This window comes from Pseudophryne corroboree, chromosome 10, assembly GCF_028390025.1.
Source record: "Pseudophryne corroboree isolate aPseCor3 chromosome 10, aPseCor3.hap2, whole genome shotgun sequence".
NCBI lineage: Eukaryota > Metazoa > Chordata > Amphibia > Anura > Myobatrachidae > Pseudophryne > Pseudophryne corroboree.
In genome coordinates, this window is record NC_086453.1 from 210510870 (window position 1) to 210537579 (window position 26710).

Consider the following 26710-nt stretch of genomic DNA (forward strand, 5'->3'; position numbering starts at 1 on the left):
TTAAATCAGTTGTTGTAACAATGCCCCCGCTCCTTAAGCTCATCACTTTGGTACCGTGCTTGCGCCGCGTTAAAACTCGAACACACCTAAATATCAAGCCAATCATTATGACAACTCCCAGGATACAAAGGAGAAACTTTCCTACACTCACAATAACATTTTGAGCCCATTCTCCTAAACCTGAGAACCAATTGCGTGGGTTCAACCATGAGACCCAGCCGGTCAGTTCATTACTCACAGCAGTAAAGGTAAGGTTGTGTCTCCTTCGGAACTCCCACTTCAACTGTAAGATATCGTCCATCTTTTGATTTATGACCTCGGTCGGGTCATCAGTGCTGTTTGTAATATACGTGCAGCACTTCACACCATACTGAGTTGCTAAGGTGACACAGTACCCTCCTGTCACCGCTGTGATATAATTGAGAACCATCCTGTGCTGGATCAGTTCCGTTTTGTAAGCTTGCAACTCCCTCCCTGTATACCTGAAGGTGTCATCATACATCTCGGTGATATTATCTATCAGGTTCGCTAGCGCATGAATATACCTATAATTTATAATTCCTCTGGCGGTACGGGTGATATCTAACGCGAGTAGGAATTGAATCCCGGTGGATTCGTGGATCAAATCAGAGGCTGCGTGCTCTGTCCTATCTATAAGGTGTCTCTTAACGATGTGTTCATATAGAGTGTGAGTGTAAGAAGCTTGAACATTGCGGTGAACGTCTTTCATCTTATTATGGGTTATGGTCATAACTTCTGGCAACACTCTTCCAATGTAACACGATCCCTCTGAGTTTTGGGCAAGCCACTTATACGCCTTCCTCCTGCATATGAAATATGCATCATCGGTGAGAACATATGGGACAGAATATGACACTACCATATTGCAAACCTTCCAAGTGAAAAATCCTATCCCTAACTCTCTCATCTGTTCAGTACACGTATCAGGCTGTATGATATGCGCACAGTACCCTGTTGATACTTCTCCAAGCCGCATGGTCCTACTTCCTAGAGTATACCTGTACCGAAAATACCTTCCACCGTCGGCTATTTGGCGTATAAGTTCTGAGTCTACGGGCATTCTGTCGGCTCTGTGTGAAAATGCCATGTTTGGTTATTCCATGTCACTTCCCAATTTCCCGGCTTTCGAGAATTGGAAATGTTGAAACATACTAAGGATCTATCCACGTGATATTGGTGGAGCTTCACGCTAGGGGGCCTAGAAATATTAAATTTCTTGTCCACCGGTCTCCCACCCCGTAATTCAATTACCTCATCTATTGTTAAAGGATACGGTACTAGTCCTGACTTGCTCTGACCTTGAGGTACTTGTGAGCACACCCAGCATTCTGTTTGGTTTAAAACCTTACCCACTAATGAGTGATAATCACTCAATGGATGACGGTCCATGTTGATATTACTGCTGGACTGACATCTCTGGATGCACCCGTCCTCAACTATGTTTTCACAGTTTCTACAAATACAATTTTCCTCAGCCAATAACCCTTTACAGTGCCTCCTAGTTTCTTGACTACCAGATCGTTTTCTGATACTCGCCTTTGCTCGGTGGGTGTGTTGCTCTTGGAATTCTACAAATCCGTCCTTGTCATCAGAACCCATTCCAGATCCTTTCTCGACCTCTATGGTACTCTCACCGAAACAGACTGCTCTGGTCAACCACAGGGTCAACAGGAAAACCAGGAATGCAGTCTCTTGGGGTAAGTCCATCTTGTTAAGGGGAGAGAAAAGGAAACAAGAAGGGGGAGGAAAGGAGGATAATTGGAGATGGAGAAAATAATAAAAAGGAAAAAGAAAACTGGTACGACAACCGCCTCTAGTCTTGTTGTTCTCCGTGCTCAGATACCGTCTCAACAGTGCTGCCTCTCAGTCTTCCTGGAACAGACGCTCCAGTGATACGATATTCTTTCCAAGTCAGCGACCTTTCTGTATGGAACATAAATCCTGCAGTACAATGTGTTTAACTGTTGTGTGAAATAAACCATCCGTGGAAAATGAAAAAAAAAAGAGAGAGAGAGAGAATAATAAAAAAAGAGAAAATTTGTTAGATTTGCGTCCACCATCAGGCTGTCACACCAACATGTCTATCGGTATCTCTGCACAGTCTCCCTCCACCAGTATTTCCACTCTCCACCCTCTGTGCATGGCCAGGCACAATGATGCTGGTGAGATATACTGGGGTTGGGCAGACCTCTGAAAAGACCGAGTAGATATGTGACGTTTGAGCTGTAAATCTGTCGGTGAATGTCAGAGATGAAGAGGAAACTTTTAAAGATAAATCACAGAGTTTACCTGGCCGCCCCTGTATCTACAAGAAATGATCTACCAACTATATCAACTGTGACCTCAGGTTCACTACCAAGGCTAGCAATCAACTTCACTGGCTGCAGACTATAGGTGTGGCCCAAAATTTTTCCTATGTGATCCCTGATCCCAATTACATGTATCATAACTTTGCTCGTGTTCTTGTCTAGGGGGTCTATATACGTTGCTTTTATAATTACAGTTTCGTGCGTAATGTCCTTCCCTTTGACATTTATAACATTTTACTACATACGACTTACCATCAGGGGTCTGGGGTTTTGGCTGATGTTGCTTCGTTGTCAGGGCTTTGATACTTACGGTCATCAGCTTATCCCCCTGTGACTCCCTGTGTTTAATGATGTTCCGATCGTGCTCGATAGTGGACTCTCTTAATGCAGCCACCGAAATACCTCTCCAGTTAGGTTGAGTGGTTTGTACCCTTGTTCTCAATGTTTCTTTCAAGCCATCCATTAATACGGACACAGCTACCTCTCTATGGTGTACATTTTCGTTAATGTCCTCGACCCCAGTGTATCTAGCCATTTCCTGCAGTGCTCGATGGAAATATTCAGAAGCAGGTTCACCTTGTTTTTGTCTAATGGAGAAGATTTTATTCCACTTGACAACAGTTGGGAAATATACTCCTAATTGCAGATTGATCTGTCGTACATTCTCCTGAGTGTATTCATCAGTGAGAGGTACCTCTGCGTCTAATTTACAATCAGCAATGAATTTCACAGGGTCAATATTGGAGGGCAAACATGCCCGTAGCACTGTCCGCCAATCTTTGTTTGTGGGTTCGGTGGCGTTACCTAGTTCTCTAATAAACCTCTGACATGCGGCTAGATCTTTTCTGGGATCGGGAAATTCAGACATAATTGTCCTCAATTCTGTCCGGGACCAAGGACAATGCATAGCAATGTTCCTGACGGGAGTGATTACCTGAGCGTCAGTCTTCCCATTGGGGACTGCGATCACCCTGACAGGATTTAGTTCAATTACATCGTTCTGGGTTGCTTCTACAATGTGAGGTACAATTGTCTCTGCATAATGTACTGTACCGTACTTACCTGTGGACACGACCTCACCTGTCCCTCTGCTAGGGGGCTTTACTACTGCTCTTACCGGTTGGGCCGTGCCCACCTGGGTGTCCTGTACGGTGGCTGCTGGAGAAAGTGCCGATATCGTGCTGGGTTCATTTTCTTGCTCGTATTCCTGAGGGAAGTTTAAGATGGGATACAACTTGCACGGGTTAGCATTAATACATTTATTAAGTTCATTCTTATTATCATTACTACATTTATCAATTTTACTCTTAGCATATATCAGTATGTCATTGTCTGTAGCCACTTTCTCTCCTGTAATATACGGTGGTGGTGGTGCAGTTGCAATCAGTTTCCTGCCAGGGTTGGAACCAGCTGCGTGAGCTAGATCCCTTTGCATATCACTCTCTCGTTGCCATAAATGTAAACAGTTTGAGTGTCTGATCCTTTCTTTTCGGGATTTTAACAGACATATCCTAATCCTTAAATTCTGCAACACCTCTGGATTAAAACTGCCTACTTTAGGGAATGGTTCCCTATCTTCCGCAGTCATACGTTCCCATTCATTGCATAAAACCTCTGTGTGTGAGCCATATTTCTCACACATTATGTACCTCGCCGACCCTTTGGGCCACGGAATGTCAACCTGAACCCTGGTTGATCGTCCCTTACTTGAGCAACTGGCCCCCATCTTTTGCAGGTATTGCCTACTCAGCAAATTCCTACAAAAAAACAAAATACTCAGTGATAAGGCAACGGTGAAAGTTCTCCGAGCGCTCTCACCCACTCACGCCCACGTTGGCCAATACACCTAAACACTGTCGTCAGCGCCGGTCGTACCCAACCTCAGGCCCCTGTGTAACCTCTATTTACTGGAAATGTGTGGGAGTGACTTACCCTAACCAGTAAATATTGGTCGTTGGAGATTTCCTAAGTGACCAGCGAAACTCCCTTAAAACAAAAAAAATTGTTACACAAATCACGTTGCGTGTACTACACCTAGCGCCAATGGTCCCGCAATTTTTACGCACAACTCGTAAAAGGGTATCGCAGTGGGCTAAGTATTGCACTCACGAACGCGCGGTACAATCGCCCAGCGTATAGGTAACTGTTACTTATCCGCCGTGCGACCAATGGAATCGTTTTTCAGGCAGCGAAACCTCAACCGGAGCGTATCTGAACGGGCCTATATGGGTACTACACCAACCCCCTGGGCTGCGCTCTCTACACAAAACCTCGCTGACCTTTTAGGCCGCGGTATTCAGAGCTTCGCTTGACTTTGTCAGCGGTTTTCTGACTTCGCTGACCTCTTGGTCTGCTGTTATACTAATTGCTCCTTTATACCTTAATCCAATGTTAACGTGAGCAAGCCAATCTCACGCCACCAAGTGTCCACTCACCTGGTGTGGTCTCCGACGGGATCCCGAATTCCCTGGGTCCACAAAACCTTTATTGTTTGCACACTCACACTCGTTCACTCATATACACTTTGGTTTTTCTGTACAGAAAATTAACTTTCATTCAGAAAAACAGCCTTAATTCCAGAGGTGATACAGTAAGAAAGGTATTTAAACTAAATATTGGACACTGATCAATTTGTGCTATTATCGCGTGGCTACCGTCTCGCGCCTAAACTAAAACAATGCTATTGTGTGCTTTGTATTTAGCGGTCGTACTTTTACGCACGTTGCGTGAACACGCCACGTGTGTATGCCTTTACGTTGCGTACGCAGTCCCGTTCGCTATTCGAGACACGTGTACAAAGGCCGTACGTCCGCAGTGCTACAAAACTCACACTTCTATAAATGTAAGCGATATTTAACTATAATCACTTACTTAACACACACACAGTTTCTACTGTATAAACCTTTACAACTAGGCCAGGCTGCATGTGCGTCTTACATTTATTTCTTAAATATTAACTCTATATTTAAACTAAATAGCAACAAATTTTTTCAGTACAGGTCAAAATGAATCTAATAATCCTCAATAATTCAAATGGTATGATTCAGATTGGATAGCTATCTTGCAGAACATACACTGATATAAATATACACATAATTATAATATTATATATATATATGTACCATTCACTGGTCTCCTGAGACTCATTTACCCATTAAGTGCTTCTAATTTGCATATGAATGCTATGTGCTATTGGTTGCCTGTAAAGGTGGTTTTTTTTTTTCCACTGTTAGGAAAAAGCAGTTACACAGGTTAATTTGCATTTCAATGGCTATCTTACAGCAAGCAGAGTTAACTGAATCCTAGAGGTAAACGGGGAAAAAAACTTTGTTTATATCTGTGTGTCGTTCTTACATCAAGTATTCATCTTACTATTAACTTTCATTAAGCCCCATCTGAAACTATTTGTAATTGACTATGGCATGGGTTAAATAAATGCATTGGTAACTCATAAATGGTGATTTCTTTTTGACCAAGGATGGCTGATTATTCTTGAGCAGACTGAAAATCAGCCATTTAGAAAAAATTACCTTCCCAAAATGGCCGCTGCTCCTCCCCCTTCCACATTCATGAGGGTTACACAAAATCGACTTTTTCGACTTTGACAATATAAAACAGCGCTTGAGAGTCGTTCAACTTTTTGTTGTGGCACAAACTCATGGCCCATCTAGTAGTGGCAGACAGGATGGCAATTTTTTAAAAAATAGGCCCCAAACAGCACATGATGCAAAGAAGAAAAAGAAGTGCACCAAGATCGCTGGATGACTAAGCTAAGCGACACAAGTGGGCGGCACAAAAACCTGGCCCATCTAGGAGTGGTACTGCAGTGGCAGACAGGATGGCATGTTTAAAAAATAAGCCCCAAAGAGCACATAATGCAAAGAAAAAAAAAAGGTGCAAGATGGAATTGTCTTGGGCCCTCCCACCCTTGTGTTGTTTAAACAGGACATGCACAGTTTAATAAACCCATCATTTCAGCGACAGGTGGTCCCCTGGAAAAAGCTCGCCAAGTTCTCCGAATCATAGCTAGCTACAAACATACCACCTTCATATTTGATGACTTTTCACATTTTGGAATCAGGAACAACACACAGGCTTTCTCCTCCACTCCTATATTGGTGTGGAACAGAAAGGACTTCAACCAAGCAAATATTTAATTATTTTTTACCACATTACTGGACAAACTGAAAAACTATGGGCCAAAGCCTCCAAAATTGTACCCCCTTCTCCATTTTCAGGAATTAAGATAATCTCGGATTTAATGCTGGGTTGCAAAAAACTGGTGTATATCACAGTATCAAGATTGGATATTTTCCCCTCCATGGAGTCTGGAGACTTATTTTGTGAAAATCTCCTGGGTTTCTTTTTTTCCATTTTTTTATTTATTATTTATTTACATATTTTGTGGAAGATGCCTTATTTTTGTTTTTCATAGCTCCCAGTTACACACATGTGAGCATACCTGTGTGTCCCAGTTACACGCATGTGAGCATACCTGTGTGTCTTGTTTATTTTATTCATATTTTGTTTTTAAATAAAGCAGCCCCTTAGATGTTTTAGCAGCCCCTCCTGAGCCCCCACAGCAGACCCGGATGGGGCAAGTTGAGTTCGGGTGGGTTCGGTAAAGTACTAAGCATGACTGTGCAGTAATTTTTTTTATAATTGAGCCCCTGTCCTAGTGGAGCTTACCACTTTACAGTCCAAACTCATTTCATACTATAAGTAGGACTGTGGGAGGAAGCAATGCTAACCTCTGTGCCCACAACATGCCTCAGCCTGGCAAGCCAGACATCATCTTGGCTGTAAGCCACCATGACACTCCATACTGGGCCTTATTCAGTAACTGTTTGTGCTTCACAGGACCTGCTGGCCCATCTAATGCTGGAGTGCAATGGAAAGTTGATGCAATGCAAGATCACTTAAACTCTGTTCTTCTAACAGTGCGAGGTCTTGCGATAACCCTACGCAGCCCTTAGGAAAAGAAGACCCCTGTACAACAAATGCGCATCTTCTAAATAAATAATCCCAAAATGTGGAACATCAATAATAAATCAAAATTAAGGTTGACTAATTGGAGCCATTCATTTGATTGAGTCCCTAACATTAAATAATTGAGAAGAACCTCTCTCTAATTCTTCATGAGAAAACATCACATTTACCTCTCTGGCAGTTGCGCTGGATTATGATTCAGTCTCTTCTGAGTCACATTGACTTTGGCCACAAATGTGGTCTCTCACCACTTTATTTAAAAACACTTTCCATTTCCACCTTTGCGGCTAGTTTTCACAAACCTGTTTGTGATGTTGAAGCTTGTTTCCAATCTGCTTTAAGCTTTCATTTAAACCTAGGATCAAGTACAGTAGCACCCCTGGACTTATACAGCATAGGCAGCACCCCTGGAGAATTGCACAGCAGACAGGCAACAGCACCCCTTGACTTAAACGGCAATGGGGCAGCACCCCAGGACTGATAGAGCAGAGGTGCAGCAGCCCATATAGAGCAGCACCCCTGGAATGATGTGGCAGACAAAGGATAGACATGCAAGATGGGAACCGAACCCACTCATCTCTAATATTAATTACTAACTAATTATTCATTTTTTATTATTTGCACCTTATTGACTCTTTTGCCTGCGCAAGCAACACCCCTAAGTACTAACTGCTAATATACTGCATGGTTTACATTTCGTTAGAGATAGTGGATATAAGAACCTAAATGAATTAGCTGGTGAGATGTGGGCAGCGGCTACATGTTGCAGTGTAGACACTAGATTTGGAGCAGCAATGTGGTGTAAGGCAAAACCTAGCATTGGTGGGAATTACAACTAATTAATGCGTGGGAAACTTCCCAACTGCACACCAGCTGGGGCACAGGATAGCAGCATGAGCTACCCTGCTGTGAAGGTCATTCCAGGGTAGGATGTGATGCTTACATCAAATCCATAGATGCTCTCGATGGTCAGATGTATCATAACACTGGTAGCTCTCCTACAGTAGCTCCATCTCCATACATGTTATATGCAGCATAAAGTCATTACCCAATAGCAGGAACAGAACATTTTGTACAAGGTGGGAATGGTCGTGTAGGAAATGCTAAAAATCCTATTAAATGTATGCTCTTGACAGACAGTAATAAGTCATTATATTAATTAATAACTTTACAATATTCCAACTATGCAAATATTTATGATAGTAATGTTTATTTATTTCTTACCTATTTCTGTTTGTAGGTCCCCCGGTGATTGTTGCAGTTGACATTGAAGTCACCAGTATTGACCATATTTCTGAAGTGAACATGGTAATATAAACTATCAGGGCCTGTGTATCATTGCTTTTTGACCACTGGATGGAGGGCTGGCTGATGCAGGGATGAACGCTCACACATTTACACAAGGCTTTGGTGGTCATTCCGAGTTGATCGCTAGCTGCTTTCGTTCGCAGCGCACCGATCAGGCAAAAAAAGGCAGTTCTGCGCAAGCGTATGGGGCGCAATGCGCACGCGCGACGTACTTTCACAAAAGCCGATGCAGTTTCACACAAGGTCTAGCGATGCTTTTCAATCGCACTGCTGGCCGCAGAGTGATTGACAGGAAGTGGGTGTTTCTGGGAGGTAACTGGCCGTTTTCGGGGAGTGTGTGAAAAAACGCAGGCATGTCACATACAAACGCAGGCGTGCCTGAGGAAATGCAGGCGTGGCTGGCCGAACGCAGGGCGTGTTCGTGATGTCAAAACAGGAACTAAACAGTCTGAAGTGATCGCAAGCTAGGAGTAGGTCTCGAGCTGCTCAGAAACTGCACAATCTTTTTTTGTAGCAGCGCTGCGAACCTTGCGTTCGCACTTCTGCTAAGCTAAGATATACTCCCAGAGGGCGGCGGCTTAGCGTTTGCACGGCTGCTAAAAGCAGAAAGCGAGCGAACAACTCAGAATGAGGGCCTTTGTGCAACGTTTTGCACAGCGCATGCCCAAGAAACAAGCATGCATTTATTTCAATAAATGCAAGGAGGGGGTATCTGCAGCTAAGTTGTGTTCAGCTCTGCATCATCAGCCTCAGGCTTTATAACATAAAAGTAATCTACTGTTTTGTGTCTGCATTCATCATCCACTATCTAAGAAACTTGTGTGCACGTTCTGTATGTTTTCCCATAGAGATTAATTATTCCAATGTACTGTGATGTATAAGATCCCTATGACATAATACATATGGTTGCTGAGGGTTTCAGCCTTGGAGAAACCTTGAACAAGGGCCATGATATTCCCAAAGCTATTAGTCATCATATCAGGTATCCTTCCACCCAACTCCATTGTCTTCACAACCACTGTCTGCCTCATCCAAGGCTCCAGACTTGGCGTTTCCACAGTTCTGGCTGAACTTCTTATAGCCTGTTGCTAGAGGGTTTATCAAAAGTCAAAGCCATGGTCAGAAAGATCCATGGCTCACATCTTCCCATCCTTCTTTCTGGGAGCAGGGGACCGAATGGGTGCTGGAGCTGCATCAGCTGTGGTCATCAATCGTGGTCTTGGAGGCATATCTCTACTGAGAGGTGGGGTCAGAGTTGGACTGGCCCACAGGGGTACAGGGGAAAACCCCAGCTGACCCCACTGCTTGAGGTCCTACCTCCTCCACTAGGAATTAGGTTCCAGACTGTGCACTTGAATTATACATTATACATACATATGTTACATTATGATTATACTGTATAGGACTATGGTGTATTATGTATAGTGCATTGGTGTCATTAATCTAGTACTTAATCATGCATGCACTAGCAGTATTTACTATATATATATATATATATATGGGCCCAGACTGTGCAATCTTCAATGGTTAGCCAAACCTCTGTTGTGGCTGGCCACACCCTCTCTCCAGACTGGCCACATTCCTACACATTGACCCCTACCATCATCCCCCTGGTGGGCCCCTCATGCCCCAGTCCAACACTGGGGGGAGTTATGCAAATGTCCTTCCAGATAGGTAATGTTATATTAAGTTCTTAACATGAAAATGGGAACACCTTCAGGGGTGCTAAATGCTCCCTCAAATGTTGGGCTGAGCACAGTGAATTGGTGTTCCATGCTGGATATTGGGGGTAATTCCGAATGGATTGCTGCAGCGGTAGCAATTGCAGTCTGAATCCCTATGTGGAGTGTGCTCGTGCAGCGACCCCGGGAACCCAGTGAGATGCTAACGGCAGTTCTGGGCTGCGATCGCCTCTGCCTGATTGACGGGAGGGGGCGTGCCATTGGCATTAGAATGCCGTTGGCGGGGCGCGGCCTGTGCAATGGTGGTGTGTCCGGACCGATAGGTGGGTGGGCCACGGCGGCTGCATGACACTCTGAGTAGCGGCCTAACAGCGCACAGTAGCTGCGCTGGCAGGCAGCTACTCAGCGGGTGCAATGCTGTTGCACCCTTGCAGGGGGCAGTGCCAGACCTGCGGAGCGGACTAGCCCTGTGCTAGGCGTCCCCCCGCATGTCTGAGAAACTGTTCGTAGATGTACTAAATTTAGCACATCTACAATCAGATCTGAATCACCCCCATTGTATTCTGCTTATTTTATCCTTTTCTAATTATTAGATAGTTTGGGAAAAATCATATTTCTGCTGCGGGGTACACTGGGCTCCACAGGGAATGACATTGGGGTGTAGAGTAGGATCTTAATCCAAGGCACCAACAGGCTCAAAGCTTTGACTATTTCCAGAATACATAGCGCCGCCTCGTCTATAACCCCGCCTCCCTGCACAGGAGCTCAGTTTTGTAGTTGGGTCCATGCAGTAAGCAGGCATACAACAGGGGGGCTGCTCCAGCAGCCCTGATAAGAAGCTTTTAATGAACAACAATCATGACGCTTACAAGTTTAGTACGGCCAAAATTTTGGACTTTCTACAACAGGGCCTGGACTTGGGCCTTCGTCTGGCCTTCATCAAGGTTCATATTTCTGCCTTGTTGGTTTGGTTCCAGAGAAAAATTGCGACGTTACCTGATCTACATACGTTCACTCAGGGTGTGTTGCAGATTCAACCTCCCGCCTGTGGTCCCTTGGGACTTGTCGGTGGTTTTGGAGGCGTTGCAAGGGTCTCCGTTTGAGCCTCTTGAATCTGCAGACCTTAAGTGGCTTTCTCTTAAGGTGTTGTTTTTGCTGGCTATTGCCTCTGCTAGACGGGTGTCGGATTTGGGTGCCTTAACTTGTAGGTCACCATATCTGATTTTTCACCGTGATCGAACACGTCCCGGGTATTTATCTAAGGTGGTGTCTTCTTTCCACCTTAATCAGGAGATTGTGGTTCCGGCCTTTGCCTCTCCTGAATTGTCTTTCAAAGAGCAGTCTTTGGATGTGGTACGGGCTCTCCGTATCTACGTGAAGAGAGCTGCCTCCATCAGGAAGTCGGATTCTCTCTTTGTTCTGTTTGGTTTTCACAAACGTGGCTGGCCTGCTCACAAGCAGACCCTAGCCAGATGGATTAGAATGGTGATTGCAGATGCTTATGTACAGGCTGGCCTTCCAGCTCCTGCTACCATAAAGGCCCATTCTACTCGGTCGGTTGGACCTTCTTGGGCGTCCCGCCGTGGTGCGACCCTTGAACAATTGTGCAAGGCGGCTACGTGGTCCTCAGTGAATGTTTTATGTCTTTGATACTTCCGCCTCCCAGGATGCTTCCTTTGGACGCTACAGTGCGTCCCCTCCCATAAGGAACTGCTTTAGGACATCCCCAATGTCATTCCCTGTGGAGCCCGCAGCAGAAAACGAGATTTATGGTAAGAACTTGCCGTTGTTAAGTCTCTTTCTGCGAGGTACACTGGGCTCCACAGGGCGCCTACCCTGACGCACTTAGCTTCTTTGGGTTGGTATGGCATTAGCCGCTGACACTTTCTCCTGTCGTGAGAATGTGGTGTATGTGGCTACTAACAGTTGTCGTCTCTTTTGCCTGCTACTGCATTGGGCTGGTTAACAAAAACGGAGCTCCTATGCACGGAGGCGGGGTTATAGAGGAGGCGGCGCTAAGCCTTCTAGGAACAGTCAAAGCTTTGAGCCTGTTGGTGCCTCGGATCAAGATCCTACTCTACACTCCAATGTCATTCCCTGTGGAGCCCAGTGTACCTCGCAGAAAGAGATTTAACAACGGTAAGTTCTTAACATAAATCATGTTTCATGTTTTCTTTTCATATACTGTACTGTAATACAAAAAGGGCCTTTTACATATTTCTTAGCAGATGTAACTATAGGGCATTCCCTGTTCTAGGAGGCGATAGAAATTGGGTATCACTGTATACTATCAAAGCAATGCCTTTTGTATCAGCCAAGTGCCCTTCATATAAATTATAAGAAAAACATTTATCAAGTTTTGGAGAGAGAAAAAGTATCAACCAATTAGCTTCTAACTCGTTTAACAGGCTGTGCTTGAAAAACGTCAGAAGCTGCTTGGCTGGCACTTTATCTCTCTCCAAGGCTTGATACAGCTCTCCCTTAAAGGCATAAACGTGTACAATGAATGGTTATGCACACACGTTTTTTGTGTTTTGAAAATGACTTTTATTAATGTTATTCAGTAAAAGGTGCAGAGAGAACGATGCCAGCTTTGCCCCCTTTCTTCTATGAATAAGTCAGACAGTTTTTTGCCAGAATTGTAGTAATTCCTGGGGGTCGCTTGGTATGTGCATGGAAATCAGAGTTTGCCATTTGGTGATGCTATATGCTTTATAACAAATGTTTAAAAGCCCAGCATTTATTTCTATATTGGATATAGGGGGTCATTCCGAGTTGATCGCTTGCTAGCAGTTTTTAGCAGCCGTGCAAACGCTATGCCGCCGCCCACTGGGAGTGTACTTTAGCTTAGCAGAAGTGCGAACGTTTTTATCGCAGAGCGCCTGCAAAAATTTCTTGTGTAGTTTCAGAGTAGCTCAAAACCTACTCAGCGCTTGCAATCACTTCAGACTATTCAGTTCCGGATTTGACGTCATACACCCGCCCAGCATTCGCCCAGCCACGCCTGTGTTTCCCTGGCACGCCTACGTTTTTCCGAACACTCCCTGAAAACAGTCAGTTGCCACCCAGAAACGCCCACTTTATGTCAATCACTCTGCGGCAACCATTGCGACTGAAATGCATCGCTAGACCCTGTGGAAAACTGCATTGTTCGTTGTGCCCATACGTTGCGCGTGCGCATTGCGCCGCATGCGCAGAACTGCCGTTTTTTACCCTGATCGCTGCGCTGCAAACAAATGCAGCTAGTGATCAACTCGGATTGACCCCCTTTACCTTTATCAGGCCTAACACAGAGGAAAGCAAAATGCTAAACACAGCTTTATAATAAATTCTTGCAAAGACTATGGGCCTGATCCAGAGATGGACACAAACCTGTTTATTTTTTTCTTTGCAGTTGAGCGATTATCAGCCAACTGTGTATACATCTAAGACGCACTATGCATGTATCGCGATGGTCATGTGATGCTGGTCGCAGAGGGGATTTATGTGCAAAGTGACTCGCAGTCAGGGACTGTTTGTGGGAGATAACTGGGGAGTGGCAACTCACATGAAGGCCGTTTTTGGGGTGTGCCTCAGACTGTGACTGCAATACTGTATGCAAGTTGCAATGGCTCAGAAGTCTTACTTCCTGCAACAATGCTGCGTGACTTCCTGCTTACTTCCTGCTCCGAAGTTCAATAATTGTCTGATCTGCAACCAACGCTGTGTCTTTGTATGCAGATGCTGGGACTCACACAGCCGTAAGTGTCTGCGGCATTTCGCATCTACACACAGTCGTCATGTACACATTCACAGCTGCAAATGCATTTAAATACATCTCTGTATCAGGCCCTATGCGGAAAGTTTGTTGCATTAGTCTCACCTTTCTGTGCTGTCTTCTATTTTCAAATCATTTGGGCCTGGCCACTTCCCTAATGGCAGGTACACTTTGCATAAGTCAGACCGTGCGTCCTATCTAGAGGGTATGGGGCTGATTCTGAGTAGGAAGTATAGTGGCTTTGTTTGTGTGATGCTGCGGAATCCTGATGTACTTCCTTATGCTGATGAAAGTTTCCATAGGGCAAATGTGAGAACTCCTGTGCCCTAAAGCTGGAAGCATCTCTGCCCATTGTTTTTCTAACCCAAGCCATAACTATTCTCATTAGTATCTATATTTAATAGAGATCCAGGGGAATGGCTCTAAATTGCAGACCCTCCAGTAATGAAAGGTGCTATGCTGCTGAGAATAAAGTAGTATTCACAGACAAAAGGGGTGCAGATGCATTATGCGATCATCTATCATAAGAGGTTGTTAGTATATCGTTGGCCAGTGATATCGGCCTGCCCACCAATTGTCCAGGTCACCTCTTGTCGAGCAGGTCCCTAACACTATGGGGCCAACATCCGGGACGCATGGAACCCCAAAACATGATCCAGCAAAGGACCCCCCCAGGCAGGGCCGGATTAACAATGGGGCGGATGGAGCTGCAGCTCCAGGCCTCCCATTGAAAATAGGCCCACATGATCTCTGCCGTGCAGGTAGCCAGTGTTGACAGGAGAAAATGCTTTTCTCCCGTCATCCCTGATCACTCAGCAACAGGAAATGCCTCCTTCCCGGCCAAAGCTCCCCCTATCACCTCCGAACCGCCAGCGCCCCACAGCCGTTCACAGCCGGTCCCCTCACCTGGGTTGCTTAACTTGCCTGAGTGAACAAGGCAGCTCAGAGACCGACCCTGGGATGTCATAAGCTTCGCCCAAAACGGTGATAAGCCCCGCCCCCTGGACGGTCTGCAGCTGTGCTTTCTCACACTACATGAAGCCTCTAAAGCTCTGTCCCCAGCTGCTCCACTCCTTCCACACTGAGGCTGGAGCCACCCCTCCTTTCCCCTGGGAAGCCTGAGGCTCCGCCCATAGGCCTGAATAGCTCCGCCTCCTGGAAGATAGCAGCGTGTCCCCTCCGGTTATCAGAAGTCCTGCTCATTCAGCTGCTGTCAGTCCTGGTCCTCTCCTTCTCCATTGCTACCAAACAGTGGTGTGAAGTTTATGAAGTGTTCTGCAGCTGTTGCCTATCATTGGCTGCTGTGGCTCTGCAGAGAGAGGTACATGGTGGCAATATCTAGTAGTGGGCAATATAGAGGCACTGTTAGAGGCAGAGGCATAACAAGGGCAGAGTGAGCAGGGCTCATGTCCTGGGCCCGTGTCAGCCTCAGCAGAGGGAGGGTGGCACCGCCGGCCAGTGCAGTGTATATATGGCGGAGTAGGATTCTGCAGGGTGTTTGTTTACATAATGTACTATGTACTCCACCTCCCAGTGCTCACAACCATCCGGGGGTTGCCTGTGGGGTATGGGTAGACGCCACTGGACCAATAGGAGTAGGAACTTTCATAAGGAGGCAGGATGTAGCCCCCTCCCGGCCAATAGAAGCCAGGTAGGAGGGAATTCAAGTAGGTGAACTTCGGCGGCAGCATATTGGGTGGGCGGACAGACACCAGGGAAACTGCATACTAGTGTCTGCATAGTGGGCATGGGCTGGTGCCAGAGCAGGGTTTAATGGGTAGTGGCGTGACATGCACACCAAACTTGTGCAGTACGGGAAGGTAGCGCAGTAATGCGTTGTGGGGAGGTAGCGCAGTAATGGGGTGAGGGAAGGTAGCGCAGTATTGTGGTGCGGCGAGATAGCTCAGTAATGTGGTGCGGGAAGGTAGCGCAGTAATGTGGTGTGGGAAGGTAGCTCAGTAATGTGGTGTGAGAAGGTAGCGCAGTAATGTGGTGCGTGAAGGTAGCGCAGTAATATGGTGCGGGAAGGTAGCGCAGTAATGTGGTGCAGAAAGGTAGTGCAGTAATTTGTGGGAAGGTAGCACAGTAATGTGGTGCAGGAAGGTAGCACAGTAATGCGGTGCTGGAAGGTAGCGCAGTATGGTGGTGGGGAAGGTAACGCAGTATGGTGGTGCAGGAAGGTAGCGCAGTAATGTGGTGCGAGAAGGTAGCGCAGTAATGTGGTGTGGGAAGGTAGTGCAGTAATGTGGTGTTGGGAGGTAGCGCAGTAATGCGTGGGAAGGTAGCACAGTAATGGAGTGTGGGAAGGTAGCGTAGTAATGTGGTGTGGGAAGGTAGTGCAGTAATGTGGTGTGGGGAGGTAGCGCAGTATGGTGGTGTGGGAAGGTAGCACAGTAATGCGTGGGAAGGTAGCACAGTAATGGAGTGTGGGAAGGTAGTGTAGTAATGTTGTGTGGGGAGGTACCGCAATACGGTGGTGTGGGAAGATAGCGCAGTATGCTGGCGTGGGAAAGTAGTAAAGTACGATGGTGTGGGAAGGTAACACAGTAATGTGGGGAGGCAGGTATAGTATGGGAATGTAGGTCTGCGAGGTAGTGCAGTGAAATAGTGTGGAGTTGTAGTGTGGGGAGGTAGCGTAGTGATAAACTGTAGGGATGTAGTGCAGTGATGTAGTGTGAATAAGTATCATAGTGGGGATGTAGTTATGTGACTGGCGGTCGAAAGACCGTCGGTCACTATACTGACGCCGGAATCCCGAGTGCTGGACAGCACTGACAGTCGGCATGCCAACTAACAGGGACTATTCCCACTCACTGGTGTCCACATCACCCATAGAGTGTGAATAGAACCCGAGCGCAGCGAGTCACCCTGCCCACTGCGTGGCGAGTGCAGCAAGCCCACAAGGGGCTTTGTTGCATTTACCCCCCCCCCACCCCCCCCCCCCCCCCGCCAGCATTCTGAAGTTGGGGTTGTTATGGTGACCTCTGGAATCCCAAATGCCGGTCTCCCAATATCGGCCCTCATTCCGAATTGTTCGCTTGCAAGCTGCTTTTAGCAGCATTGCACACGCTAAGCCGCCGCCTACTGGGACTGAATCTTAGCTTAGCAAAATTGCGAACGAAAGATTCTCAAAATTGCGAATAGAAATTTCTTAGCAGTTTCGGAGTAGCTCGACACTTACTCTGCCACTGCGATCAGTTCAGTCAGTTTCGTTCCTGGTTTCACGTCACAAACACACCCAGCGTTCGCCCAGACACTTCCCCGTTTCTCCAGCCACTCCCGCGTTTTTCCCAGAAACGGCAGCGTTTTTTCACACACACCCATAAAACGGCCAGTTTCCGCCCAGAAACACCCACTTCCTGTCAATCACATTACGATCACCAGAACGAAGAAAAAACCTTGTAATGCCGTGAGTAAATTACCAAACTTCTTAGCAAATTTACTTGGCGCAGTCGCAGTGCGAACATTGCGCATGCGCAATTAGCGGAAAATCGCTGCGATGCGAAGAAAATTACCGAGCGAACAACTCGGAATGACCACCATCAACCCATCATAGTGATATAGTGTGAGAATGTAGTGCAGTGCAGGGATGTAGTGTGGGGAAGTAGCACAGTAATGTAATGTGGGAAGGTAGTGCAGTGATATAGTATCCACACTCCCCTACCCACTCGGGAGAACTTCTCTATGGCACTGATCACACTACCTGCGACAGCACATACAGTAATTGGGGGTCATTCCGACCCGTTCGCACGCAGCGGTTCATTGCTGCATTGCGAACGGGTCGGGACTGTGCCTGCGCGGTGCCCACAATGTGCACGCGCATCAGTGCATGCCGGGAAGCAAAGCCACCAGCGGAAAAAGTGATCGCAGCAGCGAACGCAAGACGACTGACAGGCGAGAGGCATTCTGGGGTGTCAACTGACCGTTTTCCAGGCGTGGTGAGGTGAACGCGGGCGTGTCCAGGCGTTTGGAGGGCGGATGTCTGACGTCAATTCCGAGACCTTCGTCGCTGGATCCGTCGCACAGGGTAAGTAAGTGTGACACTTTTTTAGCATAGCAGGGCTGCACAAGCGAATGCAGCCCTGCTATGCTAAAATACACTCCCCCATAGGTGGCGTCAAGTTGATCGCACGAGCAGCAGGAAGTTGCTATGTGCGATCAACTCAGAATGACCCCCATAGGCCCTTCCAAACTATCAGCTCCAGGTCCATGTAGACCTTACAAAGAATTATAAGCAGGCGCTGGTGTACTGGCTATGAGACAATGATAATATTAATAATGACTGCAGCTTCACTTATTTGAGGTGCTGAGCCTCAAAAAACAAAAATTGATAATAAAAACCAGAGAGAGAAGCGCTGTCATTAAAAGTATTAATATATTTTATTAAAATGACCTTAATCACATATAAGAATTATGAGAAAACCTGAACATCCTGTGACTTTAAGAAATACTTTAGCAGCAACACATCAAAACATGTAACAATTTGTATTCCTCACTGAGGTCTCCTTTGAAACATGTAACAAATACTTACTAAAGATTGATACACTGTGAACGAAAGATTAGCAGAATTGCGAATAGACACTTCTTAGCAGTTTCTGAGTAGCTCCACACTTACTCGGCAACTGCGATCAGTTCAGTCAGTTTCGTTCCTGGTTTGACGTCACAAACACACCCAGCGTTCGCCCAGACACTTCCCCGTTTCTTCAGACACTCCCACTTTTTTCCCAGAAACGGCAGCGTTTTTTTCACACACACCCATAAAACAGCCAGTTTCCGCCCAGAAACACCCACTTCCTGTCAATCACATTACGATCACCAGAACGAAGAAAAAACCTTGTAATGCCGTGAGTAAAACACCTAACTGCATAGCAAATTTACTTGGCGCAGTCGCAGTGCGAACATTGAGCATGCGCAATTAGCGGAAAAACGCTGCGATGCGAAGAAAATTACAGAGCGAACAACTCGGAATGAGGGCCAGTGATAGTAAAGTGATATAAGGTATAGGTATGTGAAGGTCGCTACTAATACCCCTTTCAAATCGCACAAATAACCCGGTATCGACGCGGCATATTGCCGTGTCGACACGGGTCAGTGTGTGATGTGAAAGCACTTTGGCCGAATTAGCGGGTCGCCTGAAACGGTAATTCAACCCAGTATAAAAGAAGGATTATACCGGGTTGAATACCAGGTCAGGCGCAGTGTGAATGGGTGGCGTGTCGATGCGACGCGGTTCCCATTCACAGCATAAGGAGGGGCGGCGCAGGAGATTAGCTCATCTCCTAGCGCCGCCTCCACCCCTGTCCCTGCTGCTGTCACAGCGCAGTCCATGCTGGTTCCCTGCTTATAAAACATAGAGGGTGGTGGGGGGAGGGGTGCCAATCTAGTTAGAGGCATTCTCAAATCTCAGGTGAGTATTTCTACACATGTACATAGTAGGGGAAATGGCTCTAAATTGCACACCCTCCAGTAATGAAAGGTGCTATGCTGCTGAGAATAAAGTAGTATACACAGACAGACAAAGGGGTGCAGATGCACTATGCGATCACTACATTTCAATATCTATCATAAGAGGTTGTTAGTATATCGTTGGCCAATGATATCGGCTTAATAGAGATCCTTCTGAAACAGGCTATCCTTCTCCATACGTTTGGAGAATTGTGTCCTGCAAAAGAGATTGATCTGACTCAGAATCAGCCCCATGCTCCTAAAATGTTTTGTTGGGAAAAGATTATAAAATATGAATAAGATTCAAAGACCAGCTCAGCCAGATGAGGCATTATAAGGGTAAAACACAAATGGGAATGAGAGATTATGGGACATAGGGCCTAATTCATGGTTGCACATAATAGCCAATGTTCACACAAATAAGCAGTCATCTGCAGACTGCGCATGTGCAGCGATCGCACTGCGCATGTGTCAAGGTGTTTTGCAATTGCACTTGCACTAAGATTTTTCTTCTAGAGTTGTTGACAGGAAGGGGCCATCTGTGGGAGGTAACAGGGCTCGGTAGCAAAAACGCAGGTATGTCATGGCCGTTTTCAGGGTGTGTATCTGCCGCCAGTTGCAATGATGTACATAGAGAAACATGGCACCAGCGTCTCTACTGCCATGGCCAGTCTGCATGCCCATAGGACAACCCTAGAAGTTGATGTTCCTCGTTCTTGCATATAGACTTTGTATGTGTATGCAGTTACAAATGGCTCCGGTGAGTGTCTATCATCTTTTATGGGCAGCAACTTCACTTGATAAGATGAGCAGTTTTGAAGCCTAAAATATCGCAGATGCGATTGCTTACAAACATAAAATTAGGCCCATAGACGACAACAACAACAACAACAACAGCTCTTTAATATGCCACACATTATCAGATTAAGAGGATTTATAGGGAGTTTCCTCCATTGTGGTGATAATTATTGTAAAGAATATAATATATTACAGCTACAGCACAGATTATCTGTGATACGGGAGTGGAAATAGTAACTTACTGCTTTGCAGGGCTAGTCTGATATGTTCTGGCGAGAGGCAGTCAATTTACCGGCTGTCAGGATTCTGGCTGTCAGGATGCCAACGCCGGAATCCCGACCGCTGGCTGGAATCCCCACTTGGGTGGTGGTCCATGCCACCACCCGAGGGGGAATATAACCCTGCCCGAAGCGTGGTGAGCACGTGAGCGACACATAACCCCTTGGACCAGCAATCAAACAATGATTCCCATCGCCTATGAAAGCATACGTTTCTCACTGGTACAAGCAAACCCTTTATAGAAACTAAGAAAAGTCCCACAACCATTATACAATTTGAAAAAGAAACAAAACAAGAGTTATGAGGATATCCTATTAGTAGTGGTAATTTACCACTGATAGGTTCGCTGGGTGGTATGCAATTAGCCCTGATTCGACGCGCTCTTCCCTCTGATGGCGGCACTTATCGGGGATTATGTTTCGGGTGCCTCAGGCATCACAGTCAGCACTAATCAAGTTGTTAAACAGTAATTTGAAGGACAGCAAATCAAGAGTATACACATACTACAATCAGGGACATAGCCAGAACGTTGTGGGCCCTGTACAGTGCTCTAGATTACCAAACAGACAGAGTAGGCACTGGCCTATGGGCCCCGCACATTTTAGGGGCACCGCGATAACAGAGCAAAATAATATTGATTTGATCTTGAAAGAAAATTACAATCAGGCTTTCTTAAATTGTTTCCAAAAGATAGAAAAAATGTATCAACCAAAAGAAACGGATATTTACATTATGGACTCTATAGAGAAAATACTGCATTAATGACCATGGACATCAAATTCACATACAGTTTCCAGATCGTAGACTGTTGGTTAGTAAAATGAAAAACAAATTAGGAGAGACTATGCAAGGGGCCCCCAATATTTTGACTACCTGGGGGCCTCCACAGAGTTTAAACTGGCTCTGGCACTATAGCACCATTTTGAAGAGGCCCCTGTCCCAATGATCCTAGAGAGACACCTCTTTAGAGCAGTTGTTAATTTTATGCCCCATAGTCGTGCCCTAGTTCATTTTCTGAGTCATAGTAGTGCCTTGGTTCATGTTATGTCCTTAGCAGTGCCATAGGTTATTTTATGTACCACAGTAGTGCCCTAGTTCATATCATGGCACATTGTAGGACTGCCAGTACACATTATGCCCACAGTACCCTCAATTCACATTATGATATACAGTGTAGCCAATGACTACAATGAAGTTGCTTTAATGAGGCTTGTGGGCCAAAGGTAATGAGTTTGTAGTTCTTAGATGTAACTTAGTATGTACAGTGGGGCAAAAAAGTATTTGGACAGCCACCGATTGTGCAAGTTGACCCACTTAAAAAGATGAGAAGTCTGTAATTTCCATCATAGGTACACTTCAACTGCGAGAAACAGAATCTGAAAAAAAAAAAACCTAGGAAATCACATTGTATGATTTTTAAACAATTTATTTGTATATTCTTGCAGAGAATAAATATTTGCACAATAAAAAAGTTTAACTCAATACTTTGTAATATAACCTCGATTGGCAATTACAGAGGTCAAACGTTTCCTGTAGTTCTTGGCCAGGTTTGCACACACTGTAGCAGGTATTTTGGCTCACTCTTCCATTGCAGATTTTCTCTAGATCTGTCATGTTTTGGGGCTGTCGCCGGGCAACACGGACTTTCAACTCCCTCCACAGATATTCTATTGGGTTAAGGTCTGGAGACTGGCTAGGACACTCCAGGACCTTGAAATGCTTCTTTTTAATTCAACAATTTTTATTAGATTTTTTATAGAAATACAAGGACAGGGAAGACCTTCATGATACAGACATACCAAAAACCGGAGAGAAACCGGTATAGTTACAATAATCCTGAGGATTCACAGGACATCAGTATACCTGAGAGGTCAGTAAAGAAGACAGACAGGAGGGGGGGGGGGGGAGAAACAAATGGGGAAAACAATACAAGTATAATCATATGAATGAGTAGCGGCCAAAGAAGTCCTAAGTAAAAATATTAAAGAAGTAATTCAGGCATGGTTAGCCATTCTAACCAAAGAGAAGGTTCAGTACCCATATGGCATCAGACTAAACATACAGCATGGGGTATTAAAATTAATATAATTGCATTTCCTAAGAAAACAGCAGCGGGTCCCAAAGGAACAGTACATGGGCCTAGGTTGTCAAGAGGCCCTATCGATTTGTCTACATAGATACCACGTTGTGGTCTCAAAAAGTTTATAGATGAACGACTGTACATCCGGGTCTAGAGTATCAATATACCTCTCCCACTTCTTGGCAAACCGCCTGACCCCCAATTCAATATCAGGAAGAGTAGCACGCCTCTCAAAATAAATAATCCGGAGGGTCATGTGTTTCACAGCCATCAAAGAAGGGGTAGACGGTTTGATCCAATTATTAAGAATTTGTTTCTTGGCAATTGTCAGGATAACAGAGAGTACCGGAACAATGTCCCTATCTTCAGGCCCAAGAGACCACTCCCTAAAATCAAGTAGCGAACAAGCCCTCGGGCGTTTTATTAACCGTAAGTTAAATACTGTGTTGAGATAAGTGACCACCTTGTACCAAAACTTAGATATTTTCCGGCAAGACCACATATTATGGTACAAGGTGGCACTCTGTGCAGTACATTTGATGCAACATCCAGTGTCGTCTGGGACCATGTGTGCCCTCTGATTAGGCGCTATATATGCCCTTTGGAGCGTCTTCAAGTGAACCTCTTGCAAAGAGGCAGAGTACAAGAACCTAAAAGTTGGTAAAATGTTATCTAACAATTCAGCGCACGATCCCATATTGGGGATATCTCTGGCCCATGAAGACAATGCGGAATCCCAGAGCCGGTCTCTCTATGAGACCCTAAAGGTGTTTCTGAAGTAACTAAGATGGTAAGGACAATCTTTAGTAAGCACCATTAAGGTGCGCAGCAGGTCTGTGGTAGCCTCAGAAATCATTGGGTGAGACTGGGATTGAGCAAAGTGTCTAGCCTGCAGGTACATAAAAAATTCCCGGTGGGAAATACCAAATTTTATCTGAATATCAGAGAAAGAAAGCACTGCGTTGCCTCCTGGGTCGTATATGTCTCTAATAGCTGCAATCCCCTTTTCTCTCCAACTCAAAAAATGTGCGTTATCAAGGCCAGGAAGGAAACATGGGTTACCCCAAAACGTAGTGTGAAGAGAGGTGTCAGGTTTTCTCTGGGCTTTAGTGTGAGTGGCCTGCCATGCTCGATATGTATGCCAAAATAAAATATTATGTTTTATCTCAGATGGGAGACGGGAGTTTGGGGTGTGTAAGAGTGCAGCAGGGGAGAAAGGATGGAATATGGCCAGTTCAAGTGGCAAGTTCGTAAATACTGATCTGCCCCAAAGCCAGTCTGTGATATAGCGGTACATCGCTGCTCTACTAAATAGAACAGGATCCGGGATTCCCATACCTCCCTCTTCACGTAATAGTTGTAACCTAGCGTAGGGGACTCTTGGTCGTTTACCTGCCCATAGAAATCTAGTGAAACACTGTTTAAGAAAAAGGACATCTTTCTCAACAAGGGCAATAGGGAGCATAAGAAGAAAATAAGCAATCTTGGGAAAAACAACAGATTTAATAACTTCTGCGCGACCCATAAGAGACAAGGGCAGAGACGCCCAGTCTGTAAGGATTTTAGACACCTTGGACAAAATAGGACCAAAATTAACCGCATATAGATCCGGGAGGGAAGTAGGGATTTGAACCCCTAAATATCTAAGACTATCTCGAGCCACTGGGAATCGGGACAGGACCGGGTGTAATGGAAAGAGGGAAGAGTCTCTTGAAAGGAGGAGAAGCTCGGATTTAGATATATTAATATTGTATCCCGCAAAGGAACCAAATTGTTCAATCAGGGAGACAATCGCAGAGATGGACGTACCAGGATGACAAATAAATAGAAGCATGTCGTCCGCATACAGTGATAATTTTACCATGGTGTCCATTATTTTTATGCCTGTAAATCTGGGAGAATTTTTCAGGGAAACAGCTAGGGGTTCTAAAGCTAAGGCAAATAATAAAGGTGACAAGGGGCAGCCCTGACGTGTGCCACTCTGGATAAGAAAAGGGGATGAGAGGATACCATTCCCCAAAACTTGAGTGGAGGGAGATTCATATAATCGGGAAATAAGAGAGACAAAGTCTTCAGGTGCACCAAAGCGGTGAAGCGTTTCATACAGATGGTCCCAGGTGACCAGGTCGAACGCCTTTTCGGCATCAAGTGACAATAATACATTAGTGTCAGTGGGTTTGGAAAGCTGAAAGGCCTGCATAACAGTCAAGACCTTTCGGATATTGCTCACTGATTGCCGACCCCAGACAAATCCAGTCTGGTCTGTATGAACTATATCAGGGACTATGAATTTGAGTCTATTCGAGAGGATTTTAGTGAACAATTTATAATCCGTGTTTAGAAGGGAGATCGGACGATAAGAACTGGGAGACTCAGGATCCCGGCCAGGCTTCGGGATAACCTTTATGACTGCGGAATTAAAATATTGGGGCAAGGGAGCACCCTGCATAAAAGAATTAAATAAGACAGAAAGAGGTTCGCACAGTCTAGTAGATAGAATTTTATAGTAGTCATTGGCAAAACCGTCAGGGCCCGGAGTCTTCCCAGTCTTCAGTCCAGCTATTGCTAAAGAAACTTCCTCAATGGTGATAGGTGCAAGAAGAGAGGTACAGTGCGACTCTGACATTTGAGGCAGATCAGTAGAAGACCAAAAGCTAGACTTGTGGGTCTGGTTAATAACAGGACGTGCATAAAGAGTGGTATAAAAAGACTGCAGCACCTCAGCAATCTCGGCCGAGGTCCGTACTCTGTCCCCACCTTGGGTGAGCAGAGAGTGAATGACCACTTTAGGGTGTCGGCCTTTTAACAAACGGGATAACAGTTTGCCAGACTTATTGCCATATCTGTAAATGCCACAGTCTCTTGAAAATGAATATTTAGCTTCCATTTGAGAAAGGAGGGTATCAAACAGTGTTTTTTGTGTAAGGTATCGTTCCCTAGTAGAAGGGGAGGGGGAAGGATTTAAATTCCTGAAAAGAGTGAGTAAGAGCCGCCTGGGCTTCCAAATATTGTGAGTTTAAATCTAAATCCCTTTTTTTACTATAGGACATAATGTGCCCCCGAATAACTGATTTTGACGCCTGCCAGAAAAGAGCAGGATCCTCGCTCAGAGTTTCTCCATTATGCGTATGATAATCCAGCCACGTTGCATCTAATGAGGAGTGGAATTTCAGAGAGCCACTTAAATGAGAGGGGAAGTGCCAGGAGCGAAAAGGGAATTTTTCTGAGAGGAGCATCAATTTCATCCAGCATAAAGCATGGTCCGAAATACAGATATCCTCAATTTTAGAGTCAGCCACTTTTGAGAAAAAGGAGTCAGATAACAGCAGATAATCAATCCTCGAGAACGTGTGGTGCGCAGCTGAGAGGCATGTAAATTCCCTTTCTAATGGGTAGCATGCGCGCCACACATCCACTAAGGACAACTGCGAGCAATTATAGGGGATACCAATACGTGGTAACGAGGGGGGAGCGCGAGGGGGGGGATTTATCCAAGGTTGGAGAAGAATATAAATTAAAATCTCCACCCAAGATTATAGGAATTTCAGAGTATCTTAGTAGCTTAGTGACCATGTTCGTATAAAATTGCTTAGAGTACTGATTGGGAGCATAAATATTACAAAGTAGGAACCTGGATGCATACAATGTGACATCTGCCAGTACATACCGACCCTGAGTGTCATCTAAAATCGCATGGACAGAGATAGGGACCGTGTGCCGTGCTAAAATAATCACTCCCCTAGCCTTAGAAGAGAAGGAGGAAGAGGCTACCACAGACCAACCCATAGTGTTCAGTTTTACCACCTCATTTGGCATAAGCTGAGATTCCTGAATGAAAACAACATCCATCCCCACCTTCCGAAGATAGAGCAAAATCTTTCTGCGTTTAGCTGGGGAGTTGAACTCTCCCACATTCCACGTGCCGACACTCAAACTAGCCATGCATCAAATGAACTGGGAAAACCTGAAAACCTGCGCAGTAATCATGATATCTACAGCCGCCGAAAAACGGATACAAATCATACCGGGGTGGACACATAAG

General features: G+C 45.4%; 1 protein-coding gene across 5 annotated transcripts in view; it reads left to right on the plus strand.

Annotated features, from left to right (window-relative positions):
- The window catches only part of GABRD (gamma-aminobutyric acid type A receptor subunit delta), a 310753-nt gene that overhangs the window by 108113 nt on the left and 175930 nt on the right, over nt 1-26710 (plus strand). For 4 of the 5 annotated variants that reach the window (XM_063943053.1, XM_063943056.1, XM_063943054.1 and 1 more), the window contains one exon: nt 8560-8627. In XM_063943053.1, coding sequence (XP_063799123.1) covers nt 8560-8627 — 68 coding nt within the window. Of the gene's footprint in view, nt 1-8553; nt 8628-26710 lie in introns of those variants that run through there. The other variant, XM_063943057.1, reaches the window with a different exon arrangement.